At 37.6% G+C, this 17,072-nt stretch overlaps 1 protein-coding gene across 1 annotated transcript in view; it reads left to right on the top strand.

The window, feature by feature from the left end:
- The window catches only part of LOC145666327 (bumetanide-sensitive sodium-(potassium)-chloride cotransporter-like), a 190,997-nt gene that overhangs the window by 21,585 nt on the left and 152,340 nt on the right, over positions 1–17,072 (top strand). The window contains exon 2 of the mRNA XM_081733431.1: positions 2,387–2,546. Coding sequence (XP_081589557.1) covers positions 2,387–2,546 — 160 coding nt within the window. The remainder of the gene's footprint in view (positions 1–2,386; positions 2,547–17,072) is intronic.

The following is a 17,072-nucleotide window of genomic DNA, read 5'->3' on the forward strand; positions in this document are numbered from 1 at the left end:
CTTTTAAAATTTAGTTTGATATCCTTCGTGTTAAATATGTAACTTACGAGATCAAATTAAATTTTGACACAACACGATAACATAAACTTATGATAACATCTTTAAACTTGTCTCCTGAAAAAGTTGAAAAAAATAGATATGCCCCCTTCATTGCTGTCGCATGGGTTGTAAGCGCCCGGGGCGAGAATTCCCAGGTGACCCCCCAGTATGTTATGAAAAACAACCAGAGTTTATTCTGTACTCATAGATTTAAATATGGAATGTAAGAAATGAAATGAAATGAAATCTTTAAGTTTTACGTCCCACGGTTATGCCGGTTAGGCTAAAGGAGACGGTGATGAAGAGTAATGAATGAAATGGTGGATTGAAGAAAGTGGGAGGAAACGGGAGAACCCCTGAGGAGACCCACGCACACGGTGTTTGTCCACCACAAAGTTCACTTTGCGGGGGCTGCGATCGAACGCGGGAGCCCAAGCACCAGAGGTGAACGCTCTACCACTGAGCCACCGCGGCCCCCATGGAATGTAAGATCATAATGTAAGACAAACGAAGTTTGTATTATGTCAATGTTTTACAAGTGAATGGCTTTTGTAGTTACAACATAAAAGTTAATAAAAACGGGTTTTGAATTATTGAAATCGAGTGCTATTCTTGCTTATTTTGAACTTGATACACATCAACATATAATAGCATAGAATATACAAATAACGATACAAATATTAAATTTCAAGATAAGAAAAAAAAAAACTCTTTTCACAGAGGGCTGGAGAAAGTTTCAGTTGAATAATCCTAGACGTGTTATACTTCACTGGTAATTTTCAAGTTCAAAACTCTATCGGGAATCCCTCAAGGATCTAATCTATGTCCGCTGTTGTTTCTTCTTGTTATTGATGATATTCTTCTGAGTATTAAAACTTCTCAAGTTCTTTTTGTCGATAATCTCAAATTATACACCAAAGTACGTTCGATTGATGACTGTGTGAAACTTCAACAGGATCTACAGAGAGTTCAAAGAAAATCCAATTAACTTTACCTATACAATAAGTGGCACTTCCTTGTCTACCCCAAATACTATCAAAGATCTTGGAATTATATTTGATAGCAAATTAACCTATGCTCAACAAGTTAACACAATAACCAGTAGTGCATATAGAAACCTAGGTTTAATTTGTAGCATAAGACAGGATTTCTACAAAGAATCAACATCTATAAGGTTATATTTTTCATATAACGAAATTATTAGAGTTCATGTGGTAGATGTATTTAGTAATGTTCGAAAACAAGTTCAAAACAATTGTCAGGCAATAACTTCTGCATAATTAAGCAACGTATATTTGCGTATATATAATATTGTACGTTAGATGAGTATGTAAACGATACTATAACTGGACATTAAACATGTTGTGTTGTCCTTACGAAATAAATAAATAAATAAATTTTACTTAGCCGTGGCCTGATCATTATTAAAAATCTGAATTTACATTTTTTAAATAGTATACCAACATAATATGAATTTTTTAAAATTTTGTTGATTTGTCGTCCCGACGCCCCTACGCGACGGCCCTGCGCCCCTTTGTCTCGAAAGGGACGAGTGGATGGAACAGGTCAAACGCACTATTTTTATGTCTGCTCGGGTTTATTCGAAAGAAAACATTTCTCGTACCACCTGCAACAACTGAATGTTAAACGGCATTGCACCCTTCCAGAAGAGACGATATGGAGCTCGAATGCAGTAAGGCAGCGATGGGACTATTTTCCTTTTGAAAAATAATATTTAGCATAATGTAAATCTTATTTGGAGACACAAAAGGAAGGGAAGAAGGTGTTCCCTCTGTCCCATGCAGAAATCCCTACCAATATATAGAAAGAAAGGGAGGGAAAGAAAATATTTTTTGTTTAGAAATAGCCTTCAAGTATTGACCTAAAATTTATCTGCAATATTTCTATTGCCAATATAATTGATAACAACCATAACAATTTCCCTATGAAATAATGAACTTCGGACGCATGTCTCTCGATGCACGGTAAAAGTGTGAAAGTATAGATTCTTTTATAAGAATCCTTATTAATTTAATTTTAGTACATAAAGATGCTACAATCGCTCACAGAGCGAGGAACGGCTCTTATAATGTTATCCCTTACTTTTGTATCTCTTACTTAATATAGATATACGGAAAATAAAATACAATAATATTTTGTCCTGAAAACGAGAATTATAGTCAATGCAAGTTAGCTTTGTCTAGCTGAAAGGTAACTCTAAATTTGCTCTGATGCTGAAACCTGGAAGAGGTTTCGAAGCGTCTACAATAAGTATTTAAATAAAATACAAGTGCAAACTCAAGTAATATTATCATTTATGATGTGTGTTTGTTTTGTTGTTTTTCAGAAAGAAAGCACCCAGGAGGAAGCACCCGCGGAAGACAATGCTGCATCAAACACAACAAAATTCGGATGGATTCAGGGCGTCTTGGTTCGATGCCTCCTCAACATTTGGGGAGTCATCATGTTTCTTCGTCTCTCTTGGGTCATAGGACAAGCTGGAATTGGTAAGATATATTTTTATTTTTTAAATTAAGAGAGAAAGCAGAGACTTAGATCTGTTACAACAGTAAAGTTTGGCGTTCTTTTCACTGTTAGAAACCGTCTCTTGTAAATACACCGCGGCTACAGGAAGGCAGATCTAAGTGTTCTAGTATGTGCAACATATTCCGCAGCCAATCCACCGAAATCCGCCCAGAATTACTTCTTGACAACGACGACGACGACGAAGAAGAAGAAGAAGAAGAAGAAGAAAACATCGACCCACCCTCTGCTTTTCAAGAAGAATTGAACATTGAATCTATTTCTTCTACAGCTCAACCTCCTTTCCCCCTTCAAAACGTTGTAGAATGGAATGAATTGTAAATATTATACATCAGTAACTTTAAAATATTCTTTTATGTTCCCCCTCTTTGATATGCTCTACGATTATATACATACAGGGTGAACTTAAAGTCTGGCCCTGATTAAAAAAATTGATTGCAGAAGAACCGTTTGACATAATAATGTAAATACTGGCCAATTACATAGGTTAGTATTACAATTTTTTTAAAGACCACTTACGTTAGACCACTTTAACGTGTGCCCCGTTGGTAGCTCGGAAAATGTCTAAGTGATATTCCAGTTCCCGCCAGGTGTTTTGTAACATGTCTTGTGTCACAGTACCCACAACTCCTTGTATCCTAGCCTTCAGTTCCTCAACGTCAGCATAGTCTCTGTCCTTGATATAGCCCCATAAAAAGAAGTCCAGTGGAGTGGAGTAATGTCTGTGGCGGGGAGAGCGTGATACCACAGCACGCATTGCGCTTTCCCCTGCTTCGATGCCATTTCGCCAACTAACCCGCCGTACTGCGACACTCTTGGGTAACACTAGTGCCATCTATTGGTCTTAAAAAAACTTGTAATACTAACCTATGTAACGGATTAAAATTTACATTATTCTGTCCAACGGTTATTCCGTAATAAATTTTTATAATCAGGGCAGGACTTTATCTCACGGTGTATTATTACTTTTTAAGATATTGATGAAGCATTAAACTTAAAAACAATTTTTCGCTAAACTACTGACATATACAACATATCAAAAATGCAGAACTACTGGATGTTTTGTAGGGTAACCAGCTATTTTTGACTTCTATTTCGTGGAATAAGTATTGTAAAGTTCTGTTTGTGCAGGTGCAGGTAGAGCAAACCACATTCCACAATCGTTTTGTTCCACCACCAAATTTTATTACAAAATTCTACTATAATACAAAATAGAAATTTTCTGATGTTTGGGTTAAAGGAGATGTCCCTTCGTTCTGGTAGTCTCGGGAAGGAATCATCACAAAACAAGCCATGTTCGGAACGGTAGGACATCCAATGCTCCACTTCAAGCAGAGAGGGATTAGAGCCACGACGAAGCTCCACTGCAAGCTAGGCCGGTGTTGTGGTAAGAAATCTCCCTATACTCCACTACAAGCAGAGACGTAAAGGTTCCTTCCAGGCTCCACTGGAAGCCAGGAGGGAAAAGAAACCAAGAGCTCCACTGCAAGCTAGAGCTTTTGGGTTTAGGTGAGGTATTTCCAAGGCTCCACTGCAAACCAGTCAAAACTGATGGCTGTCGTTGAAATCCTCTCCGTTATATGGGTTCTCCAGATGAAGCGGTGGCGCTGTTGTTCCTTTTTCATCACATGACCATCTCCGTCGTCTCCTGTTATAGTAATCCATAGTAAGATTCACTGAGTTGATGTTTGTAAATAGAAGCACATGCCGGGTGTTTGTAAACACAATCATACGGGAAATTACAATATAAACTAGGTGAAATACCCGTTCTGAAAAATATTATGACACCCTTAACACCCTTTGCCCGCGCCCTTCAATTAAAATACGATAAAATCCCACCTTGAGGCAGGTACTAACTGTGTTCAAAATTATTTTCCAACTTTTTAGATGTTTTCCCGTGATAGATCACAAATAACAGACAACGCTGATTCCAATGTTGCGAAAGAAATATTGTAAGGATTTCCACTTTTCAGTGTGTATTATTCCTTAGTGCACATTTTACTACTGAAAAGCACTATTGTTTATAAAGAAAGCAGAAAATACTCTGAAGTAACAGGAAGACACGAAGCCGACACAGTGGAAACCGAAGATGGTCGACTCGCCCACAAGCCACCCATAAAAGGACACCAAAAGAACACCAAATTTTCAGTCCACAACTGATCAGTTAACCATCAACACCTGCTCCACAGTTCACACTGGCTAAAGGAGTTCTCACTTTACTTAATCCCGGAGGATGCCATGAGTAAAGGGAATTCCTTATTATAACTAAACCTCTGAAAGCTGCTAAGCACAAAGGAAGTTCCCCATATAACTGTATCCTGTAGTCGCTACAGACACTCTGGAGGCTGCTATGAACAAAGGGGTTCCCGTGCAAAGCTAATTCTAATCTTCATGACCCGAGGCCACTTTACTATGCTAAGAACAAACATTGAAAACGCTCATTTTGTATATTACAGAGAAACTTTCTAATTTATTCTAAGTATAAATAATTATTTTAAAATAAAACTGCTGAAGGACTAATCTCGGACTATTGTTGACTCTACCAAAAAGAAATTACAATATAGAAATTGAGCTAGGATACTTGATTCCTTATTTTCAATGAAAAGTATATATACCAAGTTTCATCATTCTAACTTGACGAGCTAGTGAGATACAATGTTTTCGGTATAAGTTTTGATCCCTCTTGTACCCCCTTAGAATACTCGCTTTAACTAAAATAACATAATAACTTAGCTCGAGGTAGGTATCTCCTATGTTCCGAAATTCATTTCAAACTGTTCAACAGTTTTCCTCTGATTAGATCACACATGACAGGCAAGATCGTTTTAAATGTGAAGATAGAAATCTCCCTCTTTTACAATGAAAATTTTGAACATGAGTCCTTTTATTTTTAATAAGGAATTCATATATGGTGTGTAATGTAACTTTCAACACATCGGTGTATATTAAAAACTTCGGAAATTAAAAATAAAAAGAAACAGGCTGAGGTTCCATAAACAAAGTGAAATCTAAAGATGAAAGTGAAAATGACAAAATACAAAAACAAAATAAAGAACTTATACCTATGAAGAGCCAAAACCAGGGGTATTTAAACTAAACAAATAGTAAACAAAGAGTCAGTCATTTGAGCAGTTAGTTGGTCAGTCAGAACGGGCATAGTTAGTCGACCATTTGGAACCTTTTCAATATAGACCTCATCTCATGCAATCAAATTATCCTGTAAGTACTATAATTAATTATGCTAAAGAAGCGACACATAAGAAGTTCCGTGCATGGAGGTCTTTCTCCATGACAGGCTTAATTTGTTATCCATTATAATTTCTGCATTTATTATTTTGTGACCTTATAATAAGATGCATCTGAATTAGTATTTGTTTATTTTTACCGAGGACACTAGAACCATTCAATTGTTCAGTTATTCTCATGAACTATTCTCATCTGAATATAACAATAATAAGCAACATCCTATAATCATTTATTCAAATTGGTAAACAAATCTCTCTATTTTAAAGTTACGAAACATGTGATTTATCTAGGCAGCATGACGGGCTCGTGGTACACAGTATTTTTTACATAAATTTTGAGCCTACTCTACCCCCTTTAGAATAGACTCTACGCATTTTAATTAAAGTGACATGGTAAAAGACCAGTTAAAGGTAGGCGATAGCCAGCCGCAGGTTTTGTTTCCAAGGAGAAAGGAGTCCGCTACATAGCTGAAGTCGCGAATATACACACCTTGGTGCACGTAATACTGCCTGTAAAAAACGTAATTACCAAACATTAAATAACATTACTAACTACAGTAAACATATTAAATTCTATAGTGGATGAGAAAATATATGATTTGACATGTGTTTCGAAGAAGCGAACAATTTTTTAAAAGATGGAGGATGATTGCTCCCTCTTGGCCCGCGCTGCAATCGACCATGGTGATATGGTAACTATAGTCCAAACTTCATTTCAAACGGTTGGGCCGTTTTCCCGTGATGTGATTCCACACATGACTTTCATTTACAAGGATAAGTCACATGTCTTGCAGTGTTCCGGTACGTACACAGTATACCTGTATTTATTACAGTACTATGAAAACAGGTTAAGATTCAAAATATAGAGCCTCGCGTTGGATTGTTTTCATAGTCACCTTCCTTCCAGTTCCTGGGTTCCACGTAGATACCTCGTCTTGTTCTTAGAGGAAGAAAAAGTCAGTCACTGCTATTTGCACCTTCTGCTAGTTGGTAAAGCATTGTGATTTCAGGAAGTGCGCCACAGACCGAAAGAAGTAGTAATCCGAAGGAGCAAGGTCAGGAATATATTCCGAATGTAACACCAAGTCGATATCACCAAGTTCCTACATATTTTTTGCGTCTCTCGAGCCGAGCGATTTTACGTTCTCCTGTTGCAGGATGCGCTTTGGCTTCTGGATATTTCTGCATAGTGCAACAGTCATGCATTACAACTGTTGGGATTAAAGGTCGCCATTGATGGTACGACCGTCAGTTCGAAGTGAATTACCTTCTTGTAGTTCTATTACATACAGAGCATGATTTTATCCTCGAAACGGCTTGTTTGGAGACTGATTCTGGAAGCTGGTTCTTGCTCAACCATTGTCTTTACACTTTCTGAGTCCGAAAAAAAAAAAAAAAACAATTTTTTGTAGCATGTGACGCGTAATTTGCAACTATTGTCGGCACACATAAACTCTCCTCTGGGCCTGAGCTGGGGTCAATTGCATCCGGCAGCTTTTGATGCTTTTTCCCTAGTTCGTGAAGGTGACACACTACAGTGGACTGGAGCACACCGAGTTGAATTGATGGATTTTCCTCAGTGGTTTGTCGTATGACGTCAGAATCTGTTACCCTGGGCTGCTGGACCTTAGTTGATCTTCGAAATTTTTACAACTTGCATGAAATTTCAGAAACTAAGTTGCTATGCTGTGATCCACTGCACCTTCCCCTTTCGCATGACAAATGATTTGGGTTGCTGCTACAGTGTTATGCCCTGCTACTACAGTGTTATGCCCGAGTTTGAAGTCATACAGTTATAGTTCATGGGTCATATAAATAAAAACGAGCACTTGCTTCTGAGCAAGCTGAGTATCGAGCAACTGCTCTTTGTTTTGGTATAAATAAAACTTTCCCCTACTCGTAAAGCAAATGCTGCGAAACTAGTAGCAAGTGCTCAATGAACATATTGTATTGTCTGCTTTCTACAATAGAGGGAAGAAGAACTTTTAATTTCAAACATTCAAAAATATTTACAAATAAAACCGTTTTTGAAATACAAATTCCAAAATATTTAGCAACACATACAAGACAAAAACGCATAGAACTATTTTTAAAGACATTTAACCACTTGAAAGAGAGACAGATGCTACATTACTAATTCTCATGAATAGTTTGAAACATTTGTAGCTTGCACAACTTGCTTGTTTACATGATAAGCTGCTATTGCAGAAAGTGGTAGTTTTGTTTTCTTTCTATGAATATTATTTTTTCAGAAAAAAAAATATTGACACATAAGCATTTAAACTACGCTCATTGTTAACTAACGTATCACTAATAATTAACTAACTATTGTTCAACCATTGTCTTTACACTTTCGGAGTTCCGAAAAAAAAAAAAAAAAAAACACAGACACTTTTTGCCGCATGGACGCATATTTTGCAACAGTTGTATGCAACAGTATGTCTTAATTAGTTTTTACTTCCATTTATCATATTTGCATTAGCGTAAATAATATAACATGGCCTGTCTTTTCAATGTATCTTATCTTGAAGTGTTGCTAATGATCCCAATGAACGCATGTTGCACATATGTCAAAGTTTATTCAATAATGAAATGAAATGAAATCTTTGAGCTTTATGTCCCACGGTTATGCCGGTTAGGGTAAAGGAGACGGTGGTTATGAGAAGTGAATGAAATGGTGGAACGAATAAAGTGGGAGGAAACGGGAGAACCCTGAGAAAACTCACGCACACGGTATTTGTCCACCACAAAGTTCACTTGGCGGAAGCAGGGTTTGAACCCGGGACCCCATGCACCTAAAGTTATGATGATGATAACAAGGAGAGAGTCCAAAAAGGCAAGGTGTCTTCACAGGAAATTGTTGTTATGTTAGAGTGTTCTAATTTCGTTACCGTAAAAAGTGATAATCCACAACTTTATGTTATAGTTGTTTATTATTATTTACAAAACGTGCATTTATTTCCACTAAAAAACTTCGTCTATTTTACAGAAAGCCAGTCAAAACACGATAGCTTATGAGCGTTAATATATGTTTCCTTACAGGTTTCTCAATAGTGTCACTACGAACCCAAACATTCAAACCTTTGTATCTCAAAATCATGCCAGTGTGGGATATCATTATTTTCTCCCGAGATCTTCAATTTTCCTTTCTGCTTAATTGCCTGTGCAACTTCCCAGAAGACATTTTTCACGGTAGGCTGAGTAACGCTAGTATCTTCTGCAACACCTACCTGAAAGCCAAGATTTCCTACGTACCTTAAAGAAAATTTCATCTTTTCATAATTCGTCAGAGCACCACCTCGTCTTTTAGTTGATTCTGGAGGGAAGTGTGGTACAAGCCATTTAACATTTTCCTTCTGAAATCTGTAAAATTCTTTATAGTTCAGAACATCAGAGTTCTTTCGCAATTTATACTCTTTACGTCTTCTTTCGGGGATCATAAACTCAGCTACTTCGCTTTCAACAACTTTTGTTGAGTAAGCTGGGCAGTGCCGTGCCCTGGGAAATCAGCGCCCAGGGCGAGAGTACACGACGGTGTCCTGGCCGCAAAGCGCCACCATGGTTGGCGCGAACCGTAAGAAATTTTTTAAAAAATAAACCCTGCTTTTCCTTGATTTTGAGCACTTTTTATTACTTTTTCATTCCATTCCCCATCAGGAAGTCGTGGTCGGAAAGAGGGATTGCCTCCGCCGACGGCAGCCGGCATCCATCCGCGGCGGCACGACGATCTACTTGTTCAAAGTTGTTGACCTTTTGCCGAGGAGGCAAGCGGTTGAAACTCGTAAAATAAAATGAACTTTGCCGACTGTTGCCTACCGTAAGAGTATGCAAAACAGTCGGAAAGGTCTCTTTCCGACCCTCTGCCAACTCCCTTATGCCGGCCTCTTTTCGACGGCGGCGCCGGCACATTCAATGCTCATTTTCGGTTGGAAAATCGCGCGGAAAGACGCCGGTGTCCGGCGCCGGCAATCCGACCGCGGCATCTGGGGCATGGACAAATTGTCCGACTGTAGGCGGCAGGATCCAGATGGGGTTATATATATATATATATATATATATATATATATATATATATATATACTTCTTTCTCCCGAATTTTGCGCCCCATTATTTCAGCGCCCGGGGCCGTAGTCACGTTTGTACCCCCACTGAAGTGGAGCAAGATACTGAGGAACTCCAAAAAATCTTAAGCACTTGCTCGGTTTTATTTATACCAAATTTAGAACAGTTGCTAACCAGCCAAGGACAATAAGCATTTGCTCACGATTAGCTTGAGTAGAATTATTTTTATTTATACGGAACTGACCATTTGTTCCGAATTTGTGAGTTTGCTCCCATGCATCAGACGTTGGGTCGTATAATTAAAAACAAGCACTTGCTTCTGAGTGTCGAGCAACTGCTCTTTGTTTTGGTATAAATAAAACTTTCCCCTACTCGTAAAGCAAATGCTCCGAGACAAGTAGCAAGTGCTCAATAAACTTGTATTGTCTGCTTTCTACAATAGAGGGAAGAAGAGCTTTTAATTTCAAACATTCAAAAATATTTAAAAATAAAGGCGTTTCTGAGACACAAATTCCAAAATATTTAGTAATGTATACAAGACATTTACACATAAAGCAAATTTTTAAGGCATTTTAACAACTTGAATGAGAAACGGAGACTACATTACTAATTCTTAGGAATACTTTGAAATATTTATAACTTATATAAGATCGAAAACAAAGTGCATCACATTTGTCCTGTCTAATTGAACCGCATTCATCTCATTATTCCGTGGATGACCTAGTTTCAAACTTCTCGCAGGTTATGGATACCTAAAAAATGCGCTTCCTATTTGCATAGTACGAAAATATGAAATGGATGTCCTGAATACAGAATATGGAAACCCAACTATATGAATTCATGCGAAACCCAAAGGAATGAAATAAAAATAGAAATAAAAATAAAATTTAAATCACTTAGCCCTCAACTTTTTATCACCTATCCCATTGTTTTCCCTTCATGCCCTTCCCGAAGAAAGGGTGTACCCCTTGAACGGTCTAACCTTGTAAAAAAAAAAGTTCGTGTTTGATTAAACATTTTTTCAATTTATATATTCATCCCCACGGACTTGCGGCTTCTTTGTTACTACATGTGTGCAATCCAATGCATCAATAGCATCCGGGAATGTGTACCGTTGGGATCATTCATTCTTAGTTTCCTGAAATGCAGTAGTTGTTGTAGGAAAGTGTATCCATAATCTTGCCTCCTGTTAAATTGCCTGTGCAACGGCCCAGTGCGTTTGCACACGGCAACGATAATATCGGTGGAACCACCGATAATGTCGGCGATGAAATCGACTTCAATGTATTCAAATCGTAGCTTGCACACGCCACCGATATTATCGGCCGATCCTCCGACACGCAGATGCTGTCGGCCAAGCCCCCGATACTGTCGGCGGTATCGCCGACACCGATTTTGTCGGGGGCAATGTTTTCTTATGATTGGATGCACACGCCACCGATAATGTCGGCCGGCCAGCGGGTTAGATGAAGAGAGTGAGTGACAAGGCGCTGTGTATTCTTGTTTCGTTTCTTGTATTTGGAATTTTGTTGTTTCCATTTTTTCTATTACAATTGTATAATATTATTATTATTATCTTGTCCTATAAACAACTTCGGAACAGCTTATTATTATTATTATTATTATTATTATTTACATTCTCTGTTTTGAAGTAGCTAATTCCCTTTATTAAATAAATATAAAATGTGGGAAGTCTGAAGAGTACTGATTTCCCTCTAAATAGATATTACCAAATAGAATATAGGAAATTTAGATAACCAATTTCTTGATTATTTTCCGCTCCTTTTTTTATTTTTGTTCTTTCTCTCTCTCTCTCACACACACACACTCTTTGATGGTATATTTTTTAATCTATTAATGCTTTTAAATTTTAATACATTCTGGAAATTAATTTAAGCGTAATTTTCAAAGTTTGATACACTTTGAACATTTGCATATGGAAAAAATCCTAATTATTATTAGTTTCTTTTATTTTCATCAGAATTGTGTGCAGATCACTTTTCCCGGTTCCACTCAATAAGCAATGATTGAATAGAATATTTGTTGACAAGTCAAAGTAGAATTATTATTATTTTGAAACGAAACCAGCACAATCAAACACTCTTTACAAGGCTCCAAAGACAAGTTACTCATTTGGCATTTTCTTGATTGTGATCTCAACAATAGGGATGTGACTTCATGCTTCACTTGTTGCAGATTTTTTTTTCTCATTTCCAAAACTATCCCAAATCCCCCCTTTTTAAAAATAATTTGTAGAATGGCAATTGAAAACAAAGACCAAAGCTATGTATCCAAGTTTTCCCTCTCCCCTTTGTACCGGGATCGACCCCTTGATAGAGTTCTGCAGTTTAGCTACAGTGACTGAATGAAAAGGTTGTGTATTATTGCATTCGTATCTTTCTAGTTTTGCTTAGATTTTTAGAGATGGCAGGAATTTTTCCATTCGATATTTTAACCCTTATTGAACTTGTGGAATGTAGACCTTGCATATGGGATAAGATAACAGACTCTTTCAAGGACAGAATTGAAAAGCAAAAAGCATGGCGAAAAGTTTGTGCAAGCCTTGCCCAGGATTTTGAGTTCGTGGACAAAAAGAAACGAGAAACGACAGGTATGTATGCAACAGCGCAAATCTGTCTTCAACATTAAGAGGGGGTGGGGATGGATCGTTTCCATATTATATATATAGCGATGTTCAAAATATTTCTGTAGTCGAGAAACAATGCTGTGGAGGATCAGGGGAGCAGAGTTGTCTTCAACATTGAGAGGCGGGCAGATTTGAGGCTTATTCTGAGTGGACATTAATTTCATCTCACTTTCCTTTCTGGCGATCGGACACAATCAAATTTCTCTCCCAAAAAACACATTTCAAATCGGATTATTGGGGAGACAATCTCCCCAGTTCCAAGATTGGAGGGGACATGTCCCCTTCATCGCCTCGGGATTTGCGCCAGTGTATGTATGGAGCAATGTAAAACAGATTTACTAATTCGAATCTTATCATTTAATCTACTATGACATTAATGTTAATTTCATGGAAAACAAAATAATATAGCCTACATACAATATGTAACAGTGTTCCAACAAAAATTAAAACTAATATAGTTTGCAATGTACAGCAGCATCAATTCTCATCGAAACGAAAATAATATGTTTACAGCATCTATTTAAAACGGCACTGTTAAATCTAAACATGTTTAGGCATAGGACTATTTTTTCTAAGTTTTGTACCGTTCTCCACACCTCTTCAGAACAGTTTTTGTAGTCCTTGTTTAAAAAAAATAATTTTCCCAATTATTATTTTTTTTATTTGTTTTCATATATGGAGAAGATTTTTTGTGTGTCTCTTACTTCACTCATCACCGGCAACGATATTGTCGGGGCTCCCACCGATATTGTCGGCGACGTGTGCAAAGTACGCCGACACCGACACCGATATTATCGGGGCTTCCTCCGATTTTATCGGTGTCGTGTGCAAACACGCTAAGGTGAATAACGCCAATATCTTTTGCAAAGCCCGAAACTAGCCACAAAGGTTTGGGGAGGCCACGAATATGTAAGGGGGAGGGGCAAGTTATTAGAATTCTCTTACAAATATTTAAATTAAGATTTTTGCAATAATAATAGCATTTTGTATTATTCCGTGGTCTGAAGAGGTCACGGAAAGTTTATAGGAACCAGGCCCCCTAGCTCCCCCTGAAAACCAGGATCTCCTACGTACCTTAAAAAAATATCTTTTCATAATTTGTCAGAGCACCACTTCGTCTTTCAGTTGATTCGAGAAGAAAGTGTTGTGCAAGATATTGAACATTTTCCTTCTTAAAGCCGTGTCTAACATTTTCAGCTGCAATCATCAATCCTATTATAATAACATGGTGACCTTCTTTCCAAAGTATTATGAACACTATTTGTCTTATGCAGTTGAAAATTTCTCCAGACGTTAAGCTACTCCTTAAACTACATGTTAACTTTTTTATTTTTAAATTAGCTCTTATAGGTCATTAATATTACTTTTTACAAAGAAATGTGACAGCACTGTAAATATATACACAAATTCAGGTATAGAGTTCCCTCGTGGCTAAGCGGTTAGCGTACGCGACTTTGGCGTGGGAGACCCGGATTCGATTCCCGGCGGGAGCTCATGTGGTTCGGATTCCACGTTAATCAGTAGGTCCACGTCTCATATAGCCTCGTTGCTGAAAGGGACGTTAAACTAAAATTAACTCAAATCAACTCAACAAATTCAGGTATTGGAGAATCTGCCGGGTTTCTTTTCCTGCTCGTGGAGGTGCAGATACAATCTTCCCTGATTCACTCACACCATTGCTCCTCACTGATCTTCAAAAACTTAGTAGGGGAGGAAAACAAGTTACGAAATGAGAAAAGATCGTTCATCTAATAATGTGGAGAATGCATATCTTCGAAGTTATGTTAGTTGACGATCTGATCATAGGGTTCGGAAGAGCAAAGGGTTGCGGAAAGCAAGACTGACTGCTGTCAGAAATGAGACAACCGTATCTGCCTACACATCTTTTTACTTGTATTTTATAACAACCCTTGTCAACAGGGTGCACTTTCCCTATTTTTATTTTTCAACTTATATTTGATCCTGTCTTGGTTCTTGCGCGGTGTAGAAAGGAGACACGACAGACAGAAAGCAGAACTGAAAGCATTATCATCAATATGTTGCTTTCCAAAATAAGGAATATAGTCTACCTATAACTTTAAAAAATAAAACTTATAATCTTAAAAGAAATATTTGGGAAGATGAAAGAATAAATCATGGAATTTCAGGCGTGTGCGTAACATTAATATGCAAAATAAATAAATAAATATTACAATATTTTTGAGGGTCTAGATAATTTGAACCTGATATTGGTATCCCAAGGGTAAGCAAGTGAAATATTTTTTCACTTGTTTTTCACTGAAACCTGATTTACAGAATATATATATATATATATATATATATATATATATATATATATATATATATATATATATATATATATATATATATATATATATATATATATAAAATGCATGATGTGTGTGTGTGTGTGTGAGAGAGAGTATTTTGACTTAGTTCGCTGACCAACGTCAGGTTACATCTTAGGAATCTACAATTACATCACTTTTGAACAAAGAGACGATTTTCCTTGTTTCCCATACGTAGTTCATAATACCAACTCCTTTGATTCATTTAAAGAACCAATTACCGGCTGGTCGCAAATTACCGGAATTATTATTTTCGTCTGAGGAATCTTATCAATCTCTCAATCAACTTTGGCGATAAACAGTAATGATCTTGTCGTAAATTAAAATGATCACAAATCGCACGGAATCAATAAAAATATATTCATAGAAAGATCTACACCTGTATACAGGGTGGGCCATTTTAATTAATCCACGGAAATATCTGAAAAATGATAAAACATAGAAGAAATGTTTCAAGTACACGTTATATATTGCTAAGGGGGAAAACCAATTCCGCCAAAAGTACCCCTCCCCGCTCCCCCTAAATTGGGGTGACGGGGGGTAACTTTGAAATGTCAAATGGGAACATGGGTCGAGTAATACCTCGTTCGAAAGGTCTTGGAAAACTAAGTAACGCTGTACCAAAAGATGTTCTATATTGTGCACCGGTTTCAAAATGGCCGCCATAATATGGTTCGGAAACTCCAGTACCCGTAGTGTGAAAACCATGGAAGGTAAGTGAATGGAACAAAATGAAATACGTAAATATCATAGGGCATATCGAACGGTGTGGTCCCTGTGATCCCAGTGGCCTCCCTAAAGGGGTCTTGGGGGCTAACTTCAAAATTTCAAATAGTAACATGAGTCGAGTGGTACCTCGTTCGATAAATCTTGCAAAATCTAACATATTGCAGGAGAAAACGATTGATGTGAAACGGCAGTGTTCTCAAAAGGCCGCCGAAACATAGTATCCGTGTCAAAGAAAAGGTTTAGTACCCGTAGTATGAAAGCGATTGGAGATAAATCAACAAAAGAAAAACTGGAGTAGCTAACTGACGTAACGCACATCGAGAAGTGTTGTCGGGGTGACTCCAAGGGCCAACTGAAAGGTATCCGGGGCCAACTTGAAAATTTCATATAGCAGCTTGAAGCGAGTAACATCACGTTACATAGACAAATCAATATCAAACAGCTTCTGTAAGAAAATTTTCGACATGAGACACCGTTTTCAAAATGATCGCAAAGACATGGTGACTGTGTCTAAGAAAACGTCTAGTGCTCATAGTATGAATACGGTTAGACATAAATGAAAATAACGAAAATTAAATAGGAAAACCACGGAGGTGTTCCAAGGCTCGAGAATAATACAACAGAGATAAAAATATTAGAGTAAAATTGCCATAATGTATAGAGAGAAATCCAAGTCCTGCAAAATAATCTCTCCCTGCGCTCTGTATGTGAGTGGGGTGGAAAGTAAAGTGAAAGTTCAAACGAGAACTCTACTTTAATTCGTAAATTAAGGCTAACCTTACAAATAGGTATGGTGTGGTTGAAACATTTGTTTGTAAGGATGACGCTGTAGTAACTAAAAAAAGAGAAACTTTTATGCAATGCGTGCTGGTTATTCAGAAAGCATTTTGGGGATATACGTACACACCGTTTCGTCCCTCAAGCTCACAATATGACATGAATACTAATATTTAATCAAAATGTAACTGTGGCCATCCGCGTTAACTTAGTGCACCAATTCTCTATGCATGAAGTCTGCCTTCCAAACAGCATTGGGTAGGTCAAGCGTACACCCGAACCGTTGTCCGGTCGGACATTGAAATTTTGAAGTTAGCCCACAAGACCCCTTCAGGGAGGCCACTGGGATCACAGGGATTACATCATTCGATATGCCTTATGATATTTACGTATTTCAATTTTGTTCCATTCATTTACCTTCCATGGTTTTCATACTACGGGTACTGGAGTTTCCGAACCATATCATGGCGGCCATTTTGAAACTGGTGCACAATATGAAACATCTTTTGGTACAGCGTTACTTAGTTTTCCAAGACCTTTCGAACGAGGTATTACTCGACCCATGTTCCCATTTGACATTTCAAAGTTACCCCCCGTTACCCCCATTTAGGGGGGGGCGGAGAGGGGTACTTTTGGCGGAATTGGTTTTCCCCCTTAGCAATATATAACGTGTACTTCAAA

This window comes from Thermobia domestica, chromosome 12 (genome assembly GCF_964235325.1).
Source record: "Thermobia domestica chromosome 12, izTheDome1.hap1.1, whole genome shotgun sequence".
NCBI classification, from domain to species: Eukaryota; Metazoa; Arthropoda; class Insecta; order Zygentoma; family Lepismatidae; genus Thermobia; species Thermobia domestica.